Raw genomic sequence first — 19,490 nt, forward strand, 5'->3', positions numbered from 1 at the left:
GAACACTGTCATGGGGGTCCTGTGCCAGGCTCAGCCAGCTAGCATCTTTGCTATGAACTGAGATAAGCATCATGTCCCTTCCTTCTCCGGACAACCCTATGAGGCTGGCACTGTTTATTATGCCCATTTAGCAGATGGGGGACTGAGGCACGGAGAGGTGTCACTTGTCTAGGGTTATACAACTGCTCTGGATTCTGACTTCAGAGTCTTTGTGGATAACCTGAGGCTAGGGATGAAGTGGAGTCCTACCTTCAGGGTGCTCACAGTGGTTGGAGCAAAGCAAGACGACAAGGTCACTGTTCTGAGCCCAGGCAAGGGCATGAGGAGGAAGGGTTTGCTTCTCTCTCCAGGAGAAGCCATTCTGCTCCCCTCCTCAAAGCACCTTGTCCGCCTTGTCCCAGCAGTGTCCTGAGGGAGGCTCCCCGTCCCCAGCTCTAAAGCTCCACTTGGTGGGGTGAGGGGCCGGCCTCGAAGGGGGCAGTCAACGGCAGCTCCCAGCCTCTCCCTCCATTCTGACCGCCCGTGGTGCAGATAAGGCATCCCACAGTCACCCCTGACTCAGAGCTGCCCCATCTGGGCCTGTTTACCCTGCGCTGAGCGCTGAGCAGTGAGAGGCTGCGGAGGGGGGCGAAGGGGCCGAGGGAGGAGGCTGAAGGATTTGGACAGAGAGGGGAGTCCCCGAGGGGGGGGCGGGCGGAGCCAAAATATTTCGCACCCAGCCAGCCCCAAAGTCTGCCCTTGCTTCTGAGCCTTCTAGAAGGAGGAGCTGGAGTTTTGGGTGAGAAGACAGGTAATTTCTCTCCATTCTGCCCTCCCCGCATGTCGTTCCCTCGGTGCCCCCCTACCCGTCCAGGATTCCAGGCCGCCCCTCAGCGGCTCTGAGCGGGGAGGGGCACCTCCACCTCCACCCCTCCCCCGGCCGGCCCTCGTACGGTGCCTAGCGTCCCAGCACTGGCTCCCACGGCTCTGGGCCTGAACCCCGCGAGACCCCCGCGGCCCAAGGCCAAGGCCCGCCCCTTCGGGGAGGCGGATGTGGGAGGCTGGGGGCGGGAGCGCGGCCTTGATCCCGGGCGGGGGCAGCCGAGGGGGATGCCGCCCTCGGGATCTGCAGCCGCGCAGGGGAGGGTCCGGCCCTGAGCCCTGGCGAGGGTCGAGCGGGCGGCCGTCGGCTAGCTGGGCAATAGGAAACGGTTTATTAGGAGGGAGTGGTGGAGCCGGGCCAGGCAGGAAGACGCTGGAATAAGAAACATTTTTGCTCCGGCCCCTTTCCCAGTCGCGGGAGGCCGTCGCGCCAGCCGCGCCGAGCCAGCCCCTCCCCGGCCCCAGCCCTGCCCAGGGCCGCGCCCGGACCCCAGACCCTGGCCCTCTGTCCAGCGCCCGTCGTGCGACCGCGGCCGCCGCCGGGGAGGGGAGGAGGCCGCCTGCTGCACGCTCGCGCCGCGCTGCCCGCAGGGCAGGCCCAGAGGTGAGTCGAGGTCCGCGGGCCGGGCCGTTGCGGGGGGGCGGCTGACCCCAACCCCAGTGGGCCCTCCCCATGGCATATCCCAGAGAGACCCTCAGAGAGGTCGCTGTAGGGTCAGTCCCGGTTCCTCGTAGTGCAAGCCGCCCCTCGCCCTCCACCAACATCTGCCCATCACCCCACCTAAGACTGGAGGGGGCTGGACCGAACCCGCACTGGGAATCAGAAAACTTTGCTCCTGGGGCCCGTCACTTAGCTTCTCTCATCCTCATCCATAAAATGGGCGGAAGGATCCCTGCCCTCCTTCATTTACAGAGGAGGGGGTCACATGTCCTTCCAGGAACCTGGATTGACCTGGGGGTGGGTGTCTACTCCCAGCACTGTTGAGCCCATCTTTCCCAGACCAGTCCTGGCCGCTCTTGCCAAAGGAATCTGACACTACAACTCCCTCCTCCAAACCTCAGTTCCAACCCTGTGTGGTCAGATAATCCCCAATGCACGGACTTCCTTCAGGATCCAGGTCAGAGGGGATCCCAGTCTCCCTCCAGCCTGGGACCCCAGGCTTTCAGTCTGCCCTGGAGGTCAGTCTGGAGACCAGTGCTGTTATGACCATCCCAAGGCTGGCCACCCACCCCCTCTTTTCTTCTCTAAGGACAGGGGCAGAGTGGACGGTAGCTCTCACCCTCTCTATATGGGCAGCTTCTGGCTGAGTCAGGGTCTGTCCGACATCTCTTACCCCTTACTGTTTGTTTGGCCTGGTACCTGTCCTCTCATCTTATCAGGTGGTTAAAAATAGCTACCATTTATTGAGTACTACTATGTAGACACTTAGATGCATTTTTGTCATGTAATCCTGGCCACAACCTAGCAGAAGAGGTGTTATTATGTCCATCCTACAGAAGAGGAAAGAGATTCAGATTTGAATCACTTGTCCAAAGCTCCATGGATGGTTGGGTGTTTAGTAACATTTATTAAGTGCTTACTGTGTACCACTTAGTACTCTGCTAAATAATTTTACTACATTATACCTATGAAATGAGCACTATTATTATTCCCCATTTTTCATAGGGGAGCCGAAGCCTCAGAAAGTTCAAGTAACTTGCCCCAAATCTCATAGCCCTAAGTGGTAGAAGCAGGATTTGAATCCGGGTCTACATGATCCAGAGACCACAACCTGACCTCTGTGCTGTACTGTGCCGCGTTTGCATTCTGTCTGAGATCCTAAAATCCAGACTTGATGCTACAACCCAGCGCTGTGAAGTGATGCGGATGAAAGTGCTTTGTGACAGTTAAGGGGCAACCCAGGATGAGCAGCTCAGCCTGGTCCTCTGCCGTATGGTCCTCTGCCGATGTGCAGAGCAAGGCGCTTCCAGCCCCATGACAGTCACTGCTGTGCTGAGCCACTGCTGCTGCTGGGAGCCGGTTATATCAATCCTTCAGGTGTGCTGGGGAGAAAGGGATTGACATCCACCTTCTAAGCACACCTCTACTCTGCTTCTCCCCAACTGGGGCTAAGCCTACAGCAAACAGATGATTTCTAAACAAACCCGCATTTGGGCAGCAGGTGATGACAGTTGCAGTCTGTTCATGCAACCCCCGCTTGCTCTTTTTCCTCTTTTGAGGGACCTACCTAACAGCAAACAACAGCAGAAATAAAATGACCAAGTGAGGATTTATAACCAGCAATTTAAGCTGATCAAGACATACCTGGTGATTCTGGGCAAGAAACCTGACATCCCCGAGCTTCTGTTTCCCTATTGGATTGTCGTGAGGACTAAATGAGATCAGCCATCAAAGTTCGGTACTTAGCACATAAGTATTACTCAGAGGAGGTTAACTCTTATTACTAAGAATTTCACAGTGGTGAGTTAATATTTGAAATTAGTTTAGCATTTGTGATTTCTGGCTTACAACTGTGTTGCTTCAGTCAGCAGGAGATCTTTCAAGAAGTTTTGTTAGACATGAAAGGAGTCCACCAGTCCCCAGGAGTCTGTCTGTGGTAGAGTCAGGTCTCAGGGCGAATCAGGCAGGGTCAGCTCGGAGTTGGGACTGGTCTGGACTCAGCATCCTCTTGTACCTAATCTCACGCCAGGCCCGGTTAGAAATTGGACAGTCGCAGTTTGCCTCCACTACATTCCCAGGATTAGACCAGAGGCGGATTCTGCAAATGCTACCAAGCCCTCCCTGCACTGTTCCTGGGCCCCAGAGGCTGGACATGTCCTGAACAAAGCCCGCGCCCTGCCCTCCCTCCGCCGTGTCTCTGAGTCCCTGGTTTCAGTGTTTAGCCTTGTCTGTCCCTTCTCCAGTAGAAGGGGGGAGAGGTCCCCGGGTAGGAATTAGAGTCCCTGCCCCTTGCACTCCACTCCCACTCACCCAGCGGGGTCCTGCCCAGTGAAATGAAAGCACGGGGACCAGTCAGCATTGTGTAGGACCCACTTCTCAAAGTGTGGTACCCACACAAACTGATCAGAATTACCTGGGGACGTTTTTTAAAATGCGTGTTTCTTACTGGTCCCAATGGACTAAATCAGAATCTGGAGTGGGGGTGAGACCAAAGAACGTGCATTTCTAATGAAGCACTTCAGGTGCTTCTGCTGAGGAACTGTGTAGGTGAGAGGGTGCGCTGGAGCACAGAGAGGTGACAGCATGGGTAGAGGGTTCTAGAAGGCTGCCGGCTGTCATCCTATCGTTACCCCCTTTTGCTTCTTGCTGCACACGCTCTCCCTAGCTGCTCTCTGGGCAAAGACTGCCAAGGATGGATTCTCGCCCTTACCCCAGTGGGCAAATTCGGCTTGTCTGGGGCTCCCTCTCCAGCCACCAGTCCCACTGTAGAGGGCTTGCCAGACTCCCCACTGCCTTCTGGGAGGGGCAAGAGGCAGGAGGTCAGGCAGAGGCTGGGGACACAGCTGCAGCAGCCCAGGGCTCCGTTTCCTCCCCCAGCCCTGGGCCTCTGGGGCAGAGGAAGCCCAGGCAGGAAGGCCAGAGCTGCCACCAGCTCTGAGAGAGGCCCACGAAGCGCCCCCCTCATCCCCCCCCGAGTCATCCTGCCCTCAGAGCCTCAGCATCATGGATCTTCATTTGGCATCGTTCTTAGACTAGGGGCCTTCTGCAGCCTATGTGGCCATATGCCCAGCCCTACCGGCCTTACCATGTCATGCCAGAAGACACTCCCCCTCCCTCGTGGCAGCTGCCCCTACCTGGGGATCCAGTCCCCAGGCACACACCTGCATACTCTCCACCATTCAGAAAGTCCTTCTTGCTGTCTGACCTCAGTCCTTCTTGCTGCAGCCTCAGCCCTAATCTTCTCATTCTAAACCTCGGAGAAATGAAGAAGGGCGTGGCTTCTGAAGCACTGGATGGTTTGGGAGCTGAGATGGGGACTGTTATAGGTCAGAATTACTCCCCTAGTGCTCTCCACCAAACTTCTGGAAAAGTTCAACCAGCCACAGAAGGTCAAACATTCAACATCTAAGTATGTTTCACTTCCCTTCGACATCACTGGCCCTACCCCCACTCTTTCCCAGGACGGCAAGGAGAGAGAAGGGGGCCGGGGAGTGGCTCAGAGAGGGCGTCTTATACTCTGATGAGGGTGCAGAGAGGTTCCTTCACACCTGGCACAGCCCAGCACTGTCCAAGCTTTGTATGGTTGTTACAACCCTGAGGGCTCAGACGTGGGCTGCCACCCTGGATTGCGATATGGAGTAGAAAGACACTGGACCGGGGGTCTGGACACCTGGGTGGTACTCCCGGTATTGCCACTGAATCCTGCCTGACCTTGCACAAGCCTCCTCTCCTGACTGAGCCTTAATCCCCAACTTCTCTAAAATAAGAGCTGGGCTTCGTGATTCACACGGTTTCCTCCTAGGACTCCATCATGGGGGTGCCCCAGCCCCGGGCGGCCCCTGCAGACCCTGTGGCCACTCCAGCCTGCCCTGAGAATATGTCCTGCTCCCTGCTTGTGCGTGACTCCTGCCTGTTCTATCCAGACCCCAATCTAAACAATCTTGATTCCTGTTCCCAGCTTGGCGGGACCCTGAATGGCAGGAAGTGAAGACAGGAGACTGTTTATGTTTGAGGCAGCCAGGCCGGGGGGGCGGGGGCACTGGGAAAGGGGTGGGCAGGGGTGGAGGCTGCCAAGGGGTGGGCAAGGGGGCAGGGGACAGAGGTGGTGGTACTGCTGAAGAGATGCCCCTTCTACCCTAGTCCTGTAGTCTCCTTCCGCCCTCTGCACCCTCCAGTCTGCACTCAGCAGCAGGAGAGCTGGGAGTCCCCCGGGCTCTCAGTCACTTAAACATGGCTCCCCACCCTTTACCCCTAACAGGATGGTTTCCATGGGGAAGTGAACCAGGACTTCCCCTGCAGGCCCCTCCCCAAAGCCAGACACAGGGAGGAGGGAGGAGGCCTCCCTGCCCCCCCACAAAAAAACTCCCAGTGATTTCCTCTGGGTGGGAGGGACCCACGGTCAGTGGCTGAAAACACTGAAGGGATCACATTTCATAGATGTTATTGCACCCCTTCTCCTCTCCAGGGACCATGACCTTGGACCCTCCCAGGAGAACCCTTCTGATGCTACTGACGGCCTTGGGCCTGACCCAGGGTGAGTACTGGGGAGCGAGTACGGAACAGGGGCCTGGGTGGAGAAAGAGCTACCTGGGCACAGCTCTTGTTGGGCTGAACTTGAGGAGCTGGGGAGGAGGGGGACTTAGGAACTTGGCTGGAGGGTGGGAGACGGGCTCAGTGAGACTAAGCTCCCGGCTACCCCAACCCTCCCGTGCTGTCCTCCTGACCCAAACCCGCAGACTGCTGCTCTGTCAGACTCCAGGGCGGGACCTCTATCTGGGGGTGCGGGCCTGGGAGAGCCCTCAGAGTTGGGGCTGGGGGCTGGGCTGGGCCTGGAACTGGGAGGGGAGGTCCTAGGCTCAGGGAAGGGACAGAAGCCTGGTTCTCCTGGTGGCAGCTGCCCCTGGCAGGGATAAGTCACTGGAGGGAAGGATAATCTGAGGATGGAACTGAAGGACCAAGGCCTCAAAGATTTGAGAGCTCAGAAGCTGGGGGGGGGGGGTGGTGCAGGGGGCAGACCTGGGTATTAGGCTCATTCTGGGGAGGTGGGCCCAGAGCAGCTGAACTTCCAGTGTGTCTCCCAGGCGACCCCGTGAAGCCCTCTCGGGGCCCGCTGGTGACCTGCACGTGTGAGAACCCACACTGCAAAGGGCCTACCTGCCAGGGGGCCTGGTGCACAGTAGTGCTGGTGCGGGAGGAGGGCACACACCTCCAGGAACATCGGGGCTGCGGGAACCTGAACCAGGAGCTCTGCAAGGGGCGGCCCACCGAGTTCTTCAACCACTACTGCTGCTACAGCCCCTTCTGCAACCACAACGTGTCCCTGGTGCTGGAGGGTACGTCCAGCTGCTCCAGCAACCCCTCCCTGTCTTCTCAGACTCTGCCCTCCCCGCCCTGCTTGCCTCTCCTGCTCTGGCCTGGAGGGCGGGGGAGGCAGGACCCTGGGATCTGACTGGCAGAGTGGCAAGGTGGGGGGCGTCTGGCCTGGTGGAAGCTGGGTCTCAGTGTCCCTCCTGTGCCAGCCACCCAGACTCCGCCAGAGCCGCCGCAAGAAGATGGCCAGCTGCCTCTCATCCTGGGCCCTGTGCTGGCCTTGCTGGTCCTAGTGGCTCTGGGTGCCCTGGGCCTGTGGCATGTCCGGCGGAGGCAGGAGAAGCAGCGGAGCCTGAACAGCGAGCTGGGCGAGTCCAGCCTCATCCTGAAGGCATCCGAGCAGGGGGACAGCATGCTGGGGGTATGGGACTGGGAGAACCGGGGACACAGGGTGGTGAGAGTAGACAGGAGGCACAGAGCCAGAGGGGACCCAGAGTGGCAGGTAGCCGAGAAGAGCACAATGGCGGGCACTCAGAGGTTTGACGGGGTGCTGGACGGGACGGGTTGGTGAGTGAGAAGCCTGGAGAGACACAGCAGTGGGGCCCGGGTCGAGGAGGGAGAAACGGGTTGGGCGGGTCGTGGCTGCCTCTCAGTGGCCTCTCGGTACTCCCAGGACCTCCTGGACAGTGACTGCACCACCGGCAGTGGCTCAGGGCTCCCCTTCCTGGTGCAGAGGACAGTGGCGCGGCAGGTGGCTCTGGTGGAGTGTGTGGGTGAGCAGTGGGTGAGCCCGGGGGATGGGGGCCAAGAGCTCCCATGAGCTTGGAGGGGTGAGGGAGCTCTTGGCCTCTGGCGTCACAGGTGGGGCCAGGCCTGGCTCCTAATGGGAATGCTGCTGGCCAGGGAGGGCGTTGGAGATGGGTCAGTGCCAGACCCTTCTGCAGGAGCTGGGCTGGAGCAAGAGGCAATGGGGGTGGCCTGCCGGCTGCCTTTGGGTCTGGATTAAGTTAAAACATAATCATCAGAGCTTCTGCAGATGAAGGCGGTGCAGCATAACGATGGGGACTCTTCTGGGGATTACTGTGCCCACGGGCTCTGTGTGTCCAGTATGTGACCCCCTCCTTCCTCTCTGGCCGTCGGATCAGGAAAGGGCCGCTATGGCGAGGTATGGCGGGGCCTGTGGCACGGTGAGAGTGTGGCCGTCAAGATCTTCTCCTCGAGGGATGAACAGTCCTGGTTCCGGGAGACTGAGATCTACAACACGGTGCTGCTCAGACACGACAACATCCTAGGCAAGCGGGAGGGTGCGGTGCCAGGCCCCCGGCTCTCATCCCCCCGCACTCAGGGCTGGACCGCCACCTCGCCTCTGGACACTGACCTAACCCTGAAGGACTCCCAGCCGGCCCTCAGCTTCCTCAGCCCTCTGATTCCAGCTTCCTCTCTGACCTAAGCCAGACGAGCCTCCACCCCAGCCCCAGCTTTGCCCTGACCTAGTGCATCCTCTGTCCCCAGCCCTGACCCTGACCCGTCGAGCCTCCTTCATCCCTAGACCCTTGGTGAGCCACCTGACCCTCCGCCCACAGGCTTTATCGCCTCGGACATGACTTCCCGCAACTCAAGCACGCAGCTGTGGCTTATCACGCACTACCACGAGCATGGCTCGCTCTACGACTTTCTGCAGAGGCAGACGCTGGAGCCCCAGCTGGCCCTGAGGCTAGCCGTGTCCGCGGCCTGCGGCCTGGCGCACCTGCACGTGGAGATCTTCGGCACGCAGGGCAAGCCGGCCATCGCCCACCGCGACCTCAAGAGCCGCAACGTGCTGGTCAAGAGCAACCTGCAGTGCTGCATCGCGGACCTGGGTGAGCGGGGAGGGGCGGGCCCTTCACGGGGGGCGGGGTCCGTGAGCTCCTCCCCTTCCACGCGGTACTGCGTTTGCTGGTTTGGATGCCTTGCGTCGGTGAGGACACTGATTGGCGCTTTAAAACTTACAGACGCGTGTTTGGTCTCATCTCACCTCTCCAAGAGCCTCACAGGTTGCCTTAACGTTCTTTTCAAGCCCACACCAGCCGAGCTCCAGGGGAGTTAGGAGAAAGGGGCAGGGAGCCAGCAACCTGGGTTCTCGTCCTGGCTTCGCTGACTACATCGCTCCCCGTCACCAGGCCTTGGGGTTCAGCTCCGTGCAATGGGCATCATAATGCCTGCCTCCACTACTCACACCTCGCTGGGTTCTTGCACCTAGAGGGCACCACACAAGCACAGTGTAACTGGGACAGTTATTCTCTCCGTGGCTGCTGTCTGCCAGCTCACCTCAGGGCGGGTCTCCATGTGCCGGCCCCTCTTACGTCCTACCATCTCTCTCCATCCCACCTCACCCCCGGACCCCAGCCTCCCAGGGGCCACCCTGTCTGTGGGCTGGGATGAGTGGCAGGAGTGACAGGCCCGGTACCCACAGGCCTGGCTGTAATGCACTCCCAGGGTAGCGACTACCTGGACATCGGCAACAACCCGCGCGTGGGCACCAAGAGGTACATGGCCCCCGAGGTGCTGGAAGAGCAGATCCGAACCGACTGCTTCGAGTCCTACAAGTGGACGGACATCTGGGCCTTTGGCCTGGTGCTGTGGGAAATCGCCCGCCGGACAATTGTCAATGGTGAGGCTCCCCCCTGCACAGGATAGGGAAAGGGGAATAGGGTGGGTGGATAGACAGGCAGGAGATGGGACTTCCTGCCGCGGCTGGTGCCCATGGCCTGAGAGGCTGTGGTCAGACCTCCCATATTCCCTTTACTGCCACTCACCAGCTGGTCCAGCTGAGTGACCTTTTAAGGTTCATCTGAGTCCGATTCTGGCTGTGAAATCTTGGGTAAGTGACAATAACAAAAGTATTAAGAGCAGCTAACATTTATTGAGTTTCAACATGTGCCAGATGCCACGCTGTATACACGTATTATCTTATTGAATCGTTCTTTGTTGGCAGGGAGGTGGTATTGCTTAGTGGTTAAGAGCGTGGGCTGGGAATCAGACTGCCTGAGTTCAGTTCCTGATTTTGCCGTGTGCAAGGTACTTAACCTTCCTGTGCCTCAGTTTCCTCATTTGTAAGATGAGAATAACATAACTTCTAGTTGTTGAGATAATCCGAATAGGGTATTCAGGGCAGCATCTGGAGCTGTTCTGTAGCTCAGTAAATATTAGTGGCAATTCCTGTTGTAATGACGCATGCTTGACACAGTATCATCCCCATTTTACAGATGAGGGGATTGAGGCACAGAATTACAGCTGTCTAGAGGCAGCACTGGGGTCTGAAACCAGGCAATCTGACTCTGGGGGCTCAGTGCTCTTTATTACCGTGCTTTTTCTACCTCTCCGGTCCTTGGTTTCTTTGACCGCAAAAATGCGGGATATAGTAGCGCTTGCAGTGCCTGCTTATTACTGCCTTATTATTATTATTAGCCAAGCCGTGCAGCATGCGGGATCTTAGTTCCCCGACCAGGGATCGAACCCGTGTCCCCTGCATTGGGAGTGTAGAGTCTTAATCACTGGACTGCCAGGGAATTCCCTGCTGCCTCTTTATTACCGTGGGTGCCACAGGGGACTCAGATTTGGAGGGGCTGAGAGCAGGCGGGGGACCTCGTTCCTGATGGCCCCATATAGGGGGCCGCCCTGTGGCTGGTGCCCTTCCGGCCCTGGGGGGGATGGGTGTTGGGTGATGGTCTGGACCAGGTGGGGAGGTGATCGGTCTTTGTGGAGGCTGTCCATGGGGAGAGGCTGCTGGGAGTCCTGACAGGTTGGGGACCACCCTCTGGATGGGCTCAGGTCCCTGCCCCTTCAGACATGAGCTCTAGAGGCTGGGGCTGGGGAAGGGGGCACCTGCAAGGAGCTGAAGCCCCTTGGACCAGGCTTCAGGCAGGAAAGGGAGGCTGGACCAGCCTGAGCTGAGGGGGAGGACGATTGCCGACTCCTGGAGCGGAGGGAAGCTCTGTCAGCCCCACACAGATTCGTGGCGCATTATAAACACTGTAATCTGGTGTCAGCCCCGGCGCTGATTAAAGGCCCATTAGACACGCTCAGGCCTCTGTGCAGCACTGATTAGGGCTCGAGCAGCACAGGGGCTGGCCTGGAAGCCCGCCACGGGGAGCACAGCTGGCGTGGGCCCTACCGAGGTTGCGGCTGTGCTGTGTGGCCGCGGCTCCCAGCCGGGGGCTGGAAGCAGGGTGTGGCCTGGGGCGCTCTTCTGGGGTCTGACCTCTTCTGCCCCAGCGCCTGCAGCTCCACAGGCATCATCTTCTGAAAACTCCTGCTAAGGACCACGTACTTCAGATGACGAGGGGAGGGGGCGCTGCTGGCTGAAGGGGTCAGCAGAGGCCTGTGCCATCCCTGGGAGTGGATGGATGTGATCTGGACCTGGGTGAAAATCTCTTTCTCTTAGGAGAGGTGTTTTCTCCCCCTTTCCCTCATTCCACATCCTCATCCAGCAGTCAGCCAGCCTCCCTTCCTTAAGTGTAGCTTGGAGGTCAAGAGCATGGGCTTTGGTTAGACTTTCTGGGCTTAAATCCTACCTCTGTCCCTTACTACCTGTGTGATTTTAGACAAGTTTCTTAACTCCTCTGGCCTGAATTTCATTGCTTTTATAAAGTGGAGCTAATAGTATTGCTTACCTCATAGAGTTGTTGTGAGGATTTAATGCCATGCAGTTAGGACAGTGCCTGGCACATAGTAAGTGCTCAGTGAACATTAGGTATTTGGGGGCATCTGTGATAGTTGGGGCCTGGGAGCAGTACCCAGGCCCTGGGTGGGAGGCAGCTGTGGAAAGACTGGAACAAGATCTGGCCTAGGAATGCAATGAGTTTAAGTCTTGGCTCTGCCATTACTAGCTGTGTAACCGTGGGCTCAACTTCTCTGAGCATCAGTTTCTTCATCTGTAAAATGGGTCTTCGGGTTGCTGTGAAGACCAACAAGGTAATGCATGTAAAGTGTTTATGGCACGATGCCTGGCATATATGGTAAATGTAAAATAAATGGCAGTAATTATTATTATTTATAAATATATTTATTATATTATGGTGTCTCTCTCAGGGGTAGCAAGGCCAGGCAACTGGTTTCCTGGACCCTGGGACAGAGGGTGGGCAAGGCTGTCCTCTGGGTGGTATTGGGCCTCCTTGAGGTCCCAAGTGACTGTCCCATTGCCCTCCATCCCTAGGCATCGTGGAGGACTACAGGCCACCCTTCTATGATGTGGTGCCCAATGACCCCAGCTTTGAGGACATGAAGAAGGTGGTGTGTGTTGACCAGCAGACCCCCACTATTCCCAACCGGCTGGCTGCAGACCCGGTAAGGCCCCTCTGGTGGGGCTGGGATGGCGTGGGGTGGTGGCTCACAGCTGGGATTTCTGAGCCCAGGAACTTGTGTCTGGCCTCTGCTTCACCTGGAGAGATTCTGGGGGACAGATTCCAGGGTGCTTCTCTGGGTACTCCCTCCCACGTCCCTGCCTGTGGACCTCTGGGACCCTGTGGTTATTCTGGTAACCAGAACCCTTCACCTCGCCTGAAAAGTCAGAGGCTCTCTGCTGCATTTCCTGCCACGAAGTTTTTGTTGTTGTTACTCACTTTTGTTCTTTCTCAGAACACTCCATATACTTATACAGGACACATGCATACGTGTATATAGACACACAGGGGCATGCACGCGCTGCTACACAAACACACACTCACAGGTACACACACATGCACATATATGCCAGACTGTTGACCCCATGAAGAGGAGAAGCATGTCTCCTTTGCTGACCCTTATCTCCCTGTTTAGCTGTCACAGTGCCTGGCACACAGTAGGTACTCAATAAATGTTTATGGAAAGAGTTAATCCACGTACACATGTGTATGCATGTATGTGTACACAGACACGTGTATATTTCTGCACAACATACAGAGCCACAAAAAGCCATTCATATGCACTCCTGTGCGCACACACATACGCTCTGGCTCGGGAACCGGCTCGAGCTCTGAGGTGGAGTGAGGCTGGCTCACTCTGGGACCGCTGAGACTCCTGGGATAGGTTCCTCCCTAGACACATGCATTTTGAGGACGCAGCCAGGGTTGGTGGAGGTGCTGGGAGCCACTGCCCTCTACACTGGGGTTCCGCTGCAGATAGGCACGTGGGAGCCCCGAGGCCTGCAGATCTCCCCTTTCCTGGATCTTGGTGGAGGTGAGGGTGGGGTGTACTCACCGAAGGGTGTCCCCGAAGATCTGAGTTACATCTCTCTTTCCGTCCTGCCTGCCTCTCTCCATCCCCTTCTCACTCCACTCCCTTCGTCTTCCATGTTTATCTTTCTTCCTCATCCTTGCCTGGTTCCCGCCACGCTCCCTCTTACCACCACTTCTGTCCCTCCTCTCCCCCTCCTTTTCGACACTCTCGTTTCCGTCTTCTCATCCTTTCTGTTCTGCTCGTGTCTCCCCACTACTGGGCATCCTCCTCGCCTCTTCCTTTCCACCTTCCCTGACCCGTGTCTCTGCTTTCTCTCCTCTGCTTCCCTCTCCCTCCCCCCAGGTCCTCTCAGGCCTGGCTCAGATGATGCGGGAGTGCTGGTACCCAAACCCCTCTGCCCGCCTCACTGCGCTGCGGATCAAGAAGACACTACAGAAGCTCAGCAACGGTCTCCAGAGGCCCAAAGGGATTCACTAGCCACAGGCCTGAAGCCTGACTCCCCTCTGCCTGCAGTGTGTGTGGTGGGCAGTGGATGGTGGCCTGTCTGGGTAGAGGTTCTGTGAGTGTGTGTGCTGGGGAGGGGAGTGCCCCTCTGTGGGCAGCTGTGCCTGCCCAACTCGGCCCCCAGCCCATCCAGCCAAAAATACAGCTGGGCTGAAACCCGATCCCTGCACCCGCCGCGCGCGGTCTGGCCTGCTCAAAGCAGCAGGCTCCCTGACGCCGGGTTCCCCCCCACCCACCCCCCGCCTCCCACACCCTGGGTGCACCCCCCTACCACCCCCAGGACCTGATGCAAAAGAGGCCTCAGAGCCAGGGTGGCCTGCACTTTACCCCCTGCTGTCAGTCAACCCCACTGCCCCACCGGAGCTGCCAGGGTGGCACAGGGCCCCGTCCAGCCTTCAGTAGACACCCTGCCCTGCCAGGCTTTAGCCTCTGTCCCAAGCCCCAGACACCCAGGCCCATGGGTTTTTCTCCATGGGTTTGTATCTCAGCTCCAGGCCGCCTTGGGCCTCTATCTCCTAGACAAGACCCCTGCCAGCTGAATGCTAGCTGCCCAAGAGAGCGGGGGGCCTGATCCTGGGCCCCTGCTCCACTCCCCTCCTAGCTGACTTACTGTGGTGTTAAACCCAAGGAGTCTTGCTGCGGGCGTGGCAGAGTCATAGGCCAGTGGAGAGGTGGCAGGTCAGATGGGCAAGGCCCAGGACTTTCAGAATAAACTGAGAGGATGTTGGAGCCAAGCATGGCTGTCGGGGAAGGGCTCAGCTGGGCGTCAGGAGACCCAGGGTCTGGTCCGGGTGCTTGCTCTACAGGACAAGAAGGAGGGCTTCGCTGGCCCAGGACCTTTGTTTCTTTATCTACATATTGAAAGATTTGTAGATGAAGATTTGGTCCTGATGTCTTTTGAGGTGTTTTTCAGCTCTAAAGTTCTTTGAAATGTTTAGCCTGTGTCAGAACTCAGTTCATCAGTCCCTTGTACTCATTGTGCCCCAGCCCCTGGCAATTTGCCTCAAGATGGAGATTTGAAAATAACTTTAGCTGAGGCCAAGGGTGTCTGAAATGCCTCCTAGTTTAATTCTACGAGCTCCAGTTCCGGCCGTAACCCATGCCTGTGGCCATCCTTGGGCTCACACAGCCCTGGGCCTTCTGACAGGCAAGCCAGCCCCTCACCTGCTCTATAGCTTCGCCTTCTCTGCCCAGGGCTGAGAGGGGCCAGGGGCCAGCTTCCTGCAGGGCCTCAAGGCTCAGAAGAAATCTGGCTCCAGCCAGCAAGCCTGCAGCACCCAGGTTCCTGCTCCCCACTGGCCCCTGGCCCAGGCCCACACCCTTGGCCGGGCCCCAGAGAGTGTGTGTCTAGGAAGAACCTGGTGGCTGGAGAGAAACACATGGAAAGTTCGACGTTTGGAAATATCGAGGGTGTATGTCCATGCGCTGAGGAGGTTACCCTGAATCCCAGGCGGGTAGATGGGCTGGAAGGTGATGGGGCTGGAGGTGGGGCCTGAGTGTTGGTGGGGAACAGAGCTCAGGCTAGGGACATGACAGCCCCAAGCTTGGGAAGACCTGGCCTCACAGCCCTCAGCCTGGGACAGGGTGGAGAAGGACCCTCAGTTGTCCACAGGAGATTAAGGAAACACAGCCTCCTTCCCCTCCTGCTGGAAACGCCCCAGCACAGCCTCCCTGGCCGGCTTCTTGGCTTCTCGAGTGTTTCTTCCTTCCACCATCAGAGAGGCACCTTCCCAGGCTGCCTCCCAGCATTGTGCAAGGCCCGGAGGAGAACCAGGAAGTGAAACTGGGTGAAACAGAAAGCTACATGGACCTGCCACGTTCCCACATCGTCGTGGGTCACTCTGCTTCCCGACAGTGTCACGTCTTCTGGTCACTGGAACCCACCTAGCCCAGGAATCAGGACACTCCCCAAGGGTTTTATCTCCACTGGATTTGGGGGTTAAAAGTCTCCTGAGACTCCACAGCCAGAAACTGAAGGCAGCAGCTCACCAAAGGCCGGAAAATCCCTAAGAGGAGAAGGTCTGAGGCAAGAGGTGGAGTGATGGGGGAGGGTTGAGGGAAGGGGCCGGGGTTGGGAGTACGGCTGTGGCCAGGGAGAGGAGGAGGCGTTGGTGAGAGCGGTCTGCATAATGCTTCTGAGTTCAGGACGGTGTTCCAAGGCCGAAATTACAGTCTCTTAACCTGGAGATACTCTTCGTGGGAGCATTTAGCTCGTGCTTAGCACACAGTAGGTCCTCAATAAAGCATGGTTGAAGGTCCGGAGCTCCTGCTGAGTCTTCGCAGGCCGGTGCCTCTGCAGTGGCCCATCGCAGAGGGAACCAGAGGGGACGGGGAAGGAGAGGGTCCCAGGGTATCCCGCCCGGGCTTTGCCCGTGAGAGACAAGTCACAGCTGGCGCAGGCCCCTGCTTGGAGCCAAATCTCAGTTCCCACCGCCGGCTGGGAGTAGCCTGCTCGCGGCGCCTCCGCATCGCCCTCTGCTGGCCGAAGGGCTACCCAGCGGCCGCCTCCCGCCCCGCCCCGCCCCCGCGCGGGGATCGCCTGTTTTTACCCGCCCAGGAGCTCGCCACCCGGCGCCCGCGTGCGTGAGCTTCCCTATGCTTCTGTTCTGTCCCCCGAAAACCACATCTAGAAAGGAGCTGCGTCCTCACTCAGAGGCAGCTTGGACCCGCCCGCCTTAATTCCCTGTTCTCAATCCCCTCCTCAAATGGGGCCCCCGCCTTGCCTGGAGTCAGTCTTCATCCTCAGAATGAGAAGGCGACCGCCATCCTCGGGATCCCCCGTTGGCGTCCTGGGCGGGCTCAGACGGCACCCTTCCCTCTCCCCACGGGAAACTGAGGGCGGGGGCATACCATGGGGGAGGCAGGTACTGAAAGAAGACAAGAGGTGACTTTTCCATTTGACCGCCCAGCCTAGACGATCTGTGCCTTTGCAGTAGAGGCCCCCTTAGGGAGCCACAGAAAGGGGTACCCTTGGTAAAGGGGTATCCCAATTCGTTTTACCACGAGGACCTGCCCTCCTCCCAGCAGCCCCCAAGGCGGCCTCAGGCCTGGAGCCGGCTAGGACTGTGGATGCCAATGTCCATGGACCTCCACAAGAGACAGTACCCTCCTTCCCAGAGGACCTCTTACACCAGCTTTGGGGAAATAAGAGCGTTCCTGGCGTCCTGCAAAGGCAGCTTTTCCCTTCCTCCTGTGCCTGCCAGTCCCTGGTCCTTAAATCCCCACCCTGATGTCCACATTATGGTTGGCGTGTGGGCAGAAGGTCCGTAGGAATATTACGGAAAAGAAATCACAAGAAGACAGGCTGGGATCTGGAAAAGAATTGGCTCGTTGCCCTCCAGAGTCGGTGGGAGGTCGCGGCATCTAAGCCCCTGCCTCCATGTAGAGCCTCAGGGAACCTGCCTGCCTTTGAAGAAAACCCATCAACTTCTTCGCAGCTTTGTTTTGCTTTCCTGGGGGACCCCAGGCTCCAATTGCCTTATCTATATAAAGAGGGAGAGGACCATTTGTGTGGTAAGGATTCTCTCTGAGGGGTGATGAGTGTCTGTGTAACGTGCCCAAATGAGAGTGAAGCTGGTTCCTGGAGCGTGAGCTTTGATGCTGAGGACCACGCCCTCCCCTGTCAAGGCCTTGTGGTACCCAGTTCTCCCTATTCTCCCAATCACCATTCTCCCTCAGTCCTGCCCCGCATCTACCCTCAGAGGGTGGCTCTTCTCCCTCTAGAGCCTCTCTCACATCCGGATTAACAGACCAAGAAGTGGCAAATCCCCATGCCTAAAAGATCCAGCCCTAGGGATGGAGCGGAGGGGTGCACGTCCTGAGTCCGGTCTCCCAGGGCGGGGACCGATGCTGACTGTGCAGTCATCACTCCGGGTGGGCGACTCTTGGAACGAGCTGCTTCTACCAGGGCCACGTTCAGATTGCTAGAAATAGAGACAGAAGGCTTCTTGTCTTTGCATATGATCTGCATAATGTCATAGACACACAGTCTATTTTCAGGCAGCTTTCAGGTTAAAGTGTTGTCACTGCTGCCCTGCGGGTGTCACGTCTGGATGAGTCTCTTCTCTGTTCTTTTTCACCCACCCACTCTCACTGACCTAGATCCCCAACTGCAGGAGCAAGTGGTGAGGTGGGGGGCAGAGCAGGCTTGTCCGGGAAGCCGGTGGGGGGGGGCAGGGCAAGAGGCACACTGGCATTTCCTTTACTACCACCAGCACCACCAAAAGCAGAGTGGGGCTGCTCGGGGGCAACTGATAGGCAGAGGCAAGGAACGGGAAGCAAGGTGGCCCACATTCTGTGGTACACAAACCTTTCCCGCCTCTTCTACCAGAACAGCCAGTTCCCATATGATTGGTTCAGTCTTCTGCCAGTTTGACGGAAGACATCTAGATAAACCTGTTCCTCTCGGCCACCGTAAAGCTGGCTTGGCCCAGCTATCCGTCTCGGACGTTTACTTTCAGCACCAAGACTTGCTCTTAGCCTCCTGTGAAATCTGACCCTCAGTCTGTCCCTCTTCCGGGAGCCCCATCTGGGAGACGGGTATCCTAGACTGATGATCAATGTTTTTAAAGCACCTGGCACATAGTAGGAGGTCAATCAATGCTAGAGTCCCCTCCTCTCCTTCAAAAGTCTGTGCCAAGCACCTAATTGTCCCAGGCCTGGATGCCCAGAATAGGCACCATGCTCTGAGGGATAAAGGCAAACATGCTAGAAGGGCCAGTTAGGGTGACTTACTAAGACGTCTGTTGACCTTGGCAGGTCACTTGGCCTCTCAGTTAGAAAAGAGGGGGGCTGGTGGGTTTTAGGGGCAAGGACAATTCTCATGTCACAGCTTGAGCCGTTTGGTGACCTGTCCTTGGTCACAGAAGGCTAGGGTTGGAGCCCCGGCAAAGGGATCATCAGGGCCTGTCTGCTGTCGTGTCTCACTATGGAGACCTAAGGATTCACCAGATGCCAAGGTGAGGAGCCTGGGAGACTTGCTGGGTCCTGGGAATCATGAGGCCACTCAGTCAGGCTGGAGAGCAGCACCGTACCACCCAGAGCTCCTGGCCCCTGGCGTCCAGTCCCCCTGGACCTGCCTCATCCCCTTAGGCAGGCGTTTCCTGTTGATAAGAAGCTCAGTCAACAAACACTGATAAAGAGATGAAAAAAGGAAATTAACAGGGCTTGGGTATAATGGGCATTTTGTCTGCATTTTCTGCCCTTCTTCTTCTCCCTGCACTCCTCCCCCACTGCTTCCCAGAACTGAGGCAAAAACATACCCCCCACCTCCACTTTGGGCCCTATTTTGCAGTTTCCAGGAATTTAGCCTTACAGAGCCCTTAGAAGCAGGGCCTGGTTGACCTGGGGGCAGGAGGTGGGTAGGAGTTCAGAGGCAGGAAACTCTGGGTGCTGCGAGGCCCCCAAGTCCAAGGAAAAGGGCAGTGGCAGCAGGAAGGAAGGACTGTGAGGCACAGGTTGCATCGACGACCTTCCCTCTTCCCTTCGCCTCCCTCCCCGCCAGAGGCCTGGATCCAAGTCGTGGTTAGGTGGCTGCATAGTCTATAATTAGTGGATTTTCCATCATTTTAGTCTCGGGCTTATTACTGGAAAATCTCATTAATTTTCATTCTACTAATTTGGAGTCTATGATCCTTTGGGACTAGAAGCTGGACTGATGTTTAGGGAAAGAAAACAAACAAGTTTGCAAAGCGTGTCCAACTGCCCTTCTTGGGTCTGGTTTTTTTTTTTTTTTTTTGCGGTACGCGGGCCTCTCACTGTTGTGGCCTCTCCCGTTGCGGAGCACAGGTTCCCGACGCGCAGGCTCAGCGGCCATGGCTCACGGGCCCAGCTGCTCCGCGGCATGTGGGATCTTCCTGGACCAGGGCACAAACCCGTGTCCCCTGCATCGACAGGCGGACTCTCAACCACTGCACCACCAGGGAAGCCCCTCAACAAAGGCCCTTTTCTCAAGCACTCG

The 19,490-nt window shown here is 57.5% G+C and overlaps 1 protein-coding gene across 3 annotated transcripts; it reads left to right on the forward strand.

Moving 5' to 3' along the window:
- Positions 1 to 701: 701 nt before the first annotated feature.
- Positions 702 to 15,789, forward strand: ACVRL1 (activin A receptor like type 1). 3 transcript variants are annotated; one of them, XM_067696595.1, is made up of 11 exons: positions 702 to 790; positions 1,274 to 1,465; positions 5,988 to 6,056; positions 6,604 to 6,855; positions 7,042 to 7,253; positions 7,506 to 7,605; positions 7,978 to 8,124; positions 8,416 to 8,691; positions 9,285 to 9,482; positions 12,027 to 12,157; positions 13,370 to 15,789. In XM_067696595.1, exons 3-11 carry the CDS (start codon positions 5,993 to 5,995, stop codon positions 13,502 to 13,504), a joined length of 1,515 nt encoding a protein of 504 aa, XP_067552696.1. In that variant the 5' UTR covers positions 702 to 790; positions 1,274 to 1,465; positions 5,988 to 5,992; the 3' UTR covers positions 13,505 to 15,789. The 3 variants fall into 3 exon arrangements, with proteins under 3 accessions (XP_067552696.1, XP_067552697.1, XP_067552698.1); XM_067696596.1 differs by lacking the exons at positions 702 to 790; positions 1,274 to 1,465 and adding an exon at positions 3,082 to 3,260; XM_067696597.1 differs by lacking the exons at positions 702 to 790; positions 1,274 to 1,465 and adding an exon at positions 3,770 to 4,931.
- Positions 15,790 to 19,490: the final 3,701 nt, after the last annotated feature.

This window comes from Pseudorca crassidens, chromosome 11 (assembly GCF_039906515.1).
Source record: "Pseudorca crassidens isolate mPseCra1 chromosome 11, mPseCra1.hap1, whole genome shotgun sequence".
In the NCBI taxonomy this organism is placed as follows: domain Eukaryota; kingdom Metazoa; phylum Chordata; class Mammalia; order Artiodactyla; family Delphinidae; genus Pseudorca; species Pseudorca crassidens.

Bases quoted from the DNA above. Each gene is read 5' to 3' on its own strand.
- ACVRL1 (XM_067696595.1), top strand. From the start codon at position 5,993: ATGACCTTGGACCCTCCCAGGAGAACCCTTCTGATGCTACTGACGGCC. The intron at 6,057-6,603 runs GTGAGTACTGGG...TGTGTCTCCCAG, and splicing joins GGCCTTGGGCCTGACCCAGG to GCGACCCCGTGAAGCCCTCT. The intron at 6,856-7,041 runs GTACGTCCAGCT...CTCCTGTGCCAG, and splicing joins CGTGTCCCTGGTGCTGGAGG to CCACCCAGACTCCGCCAGAG.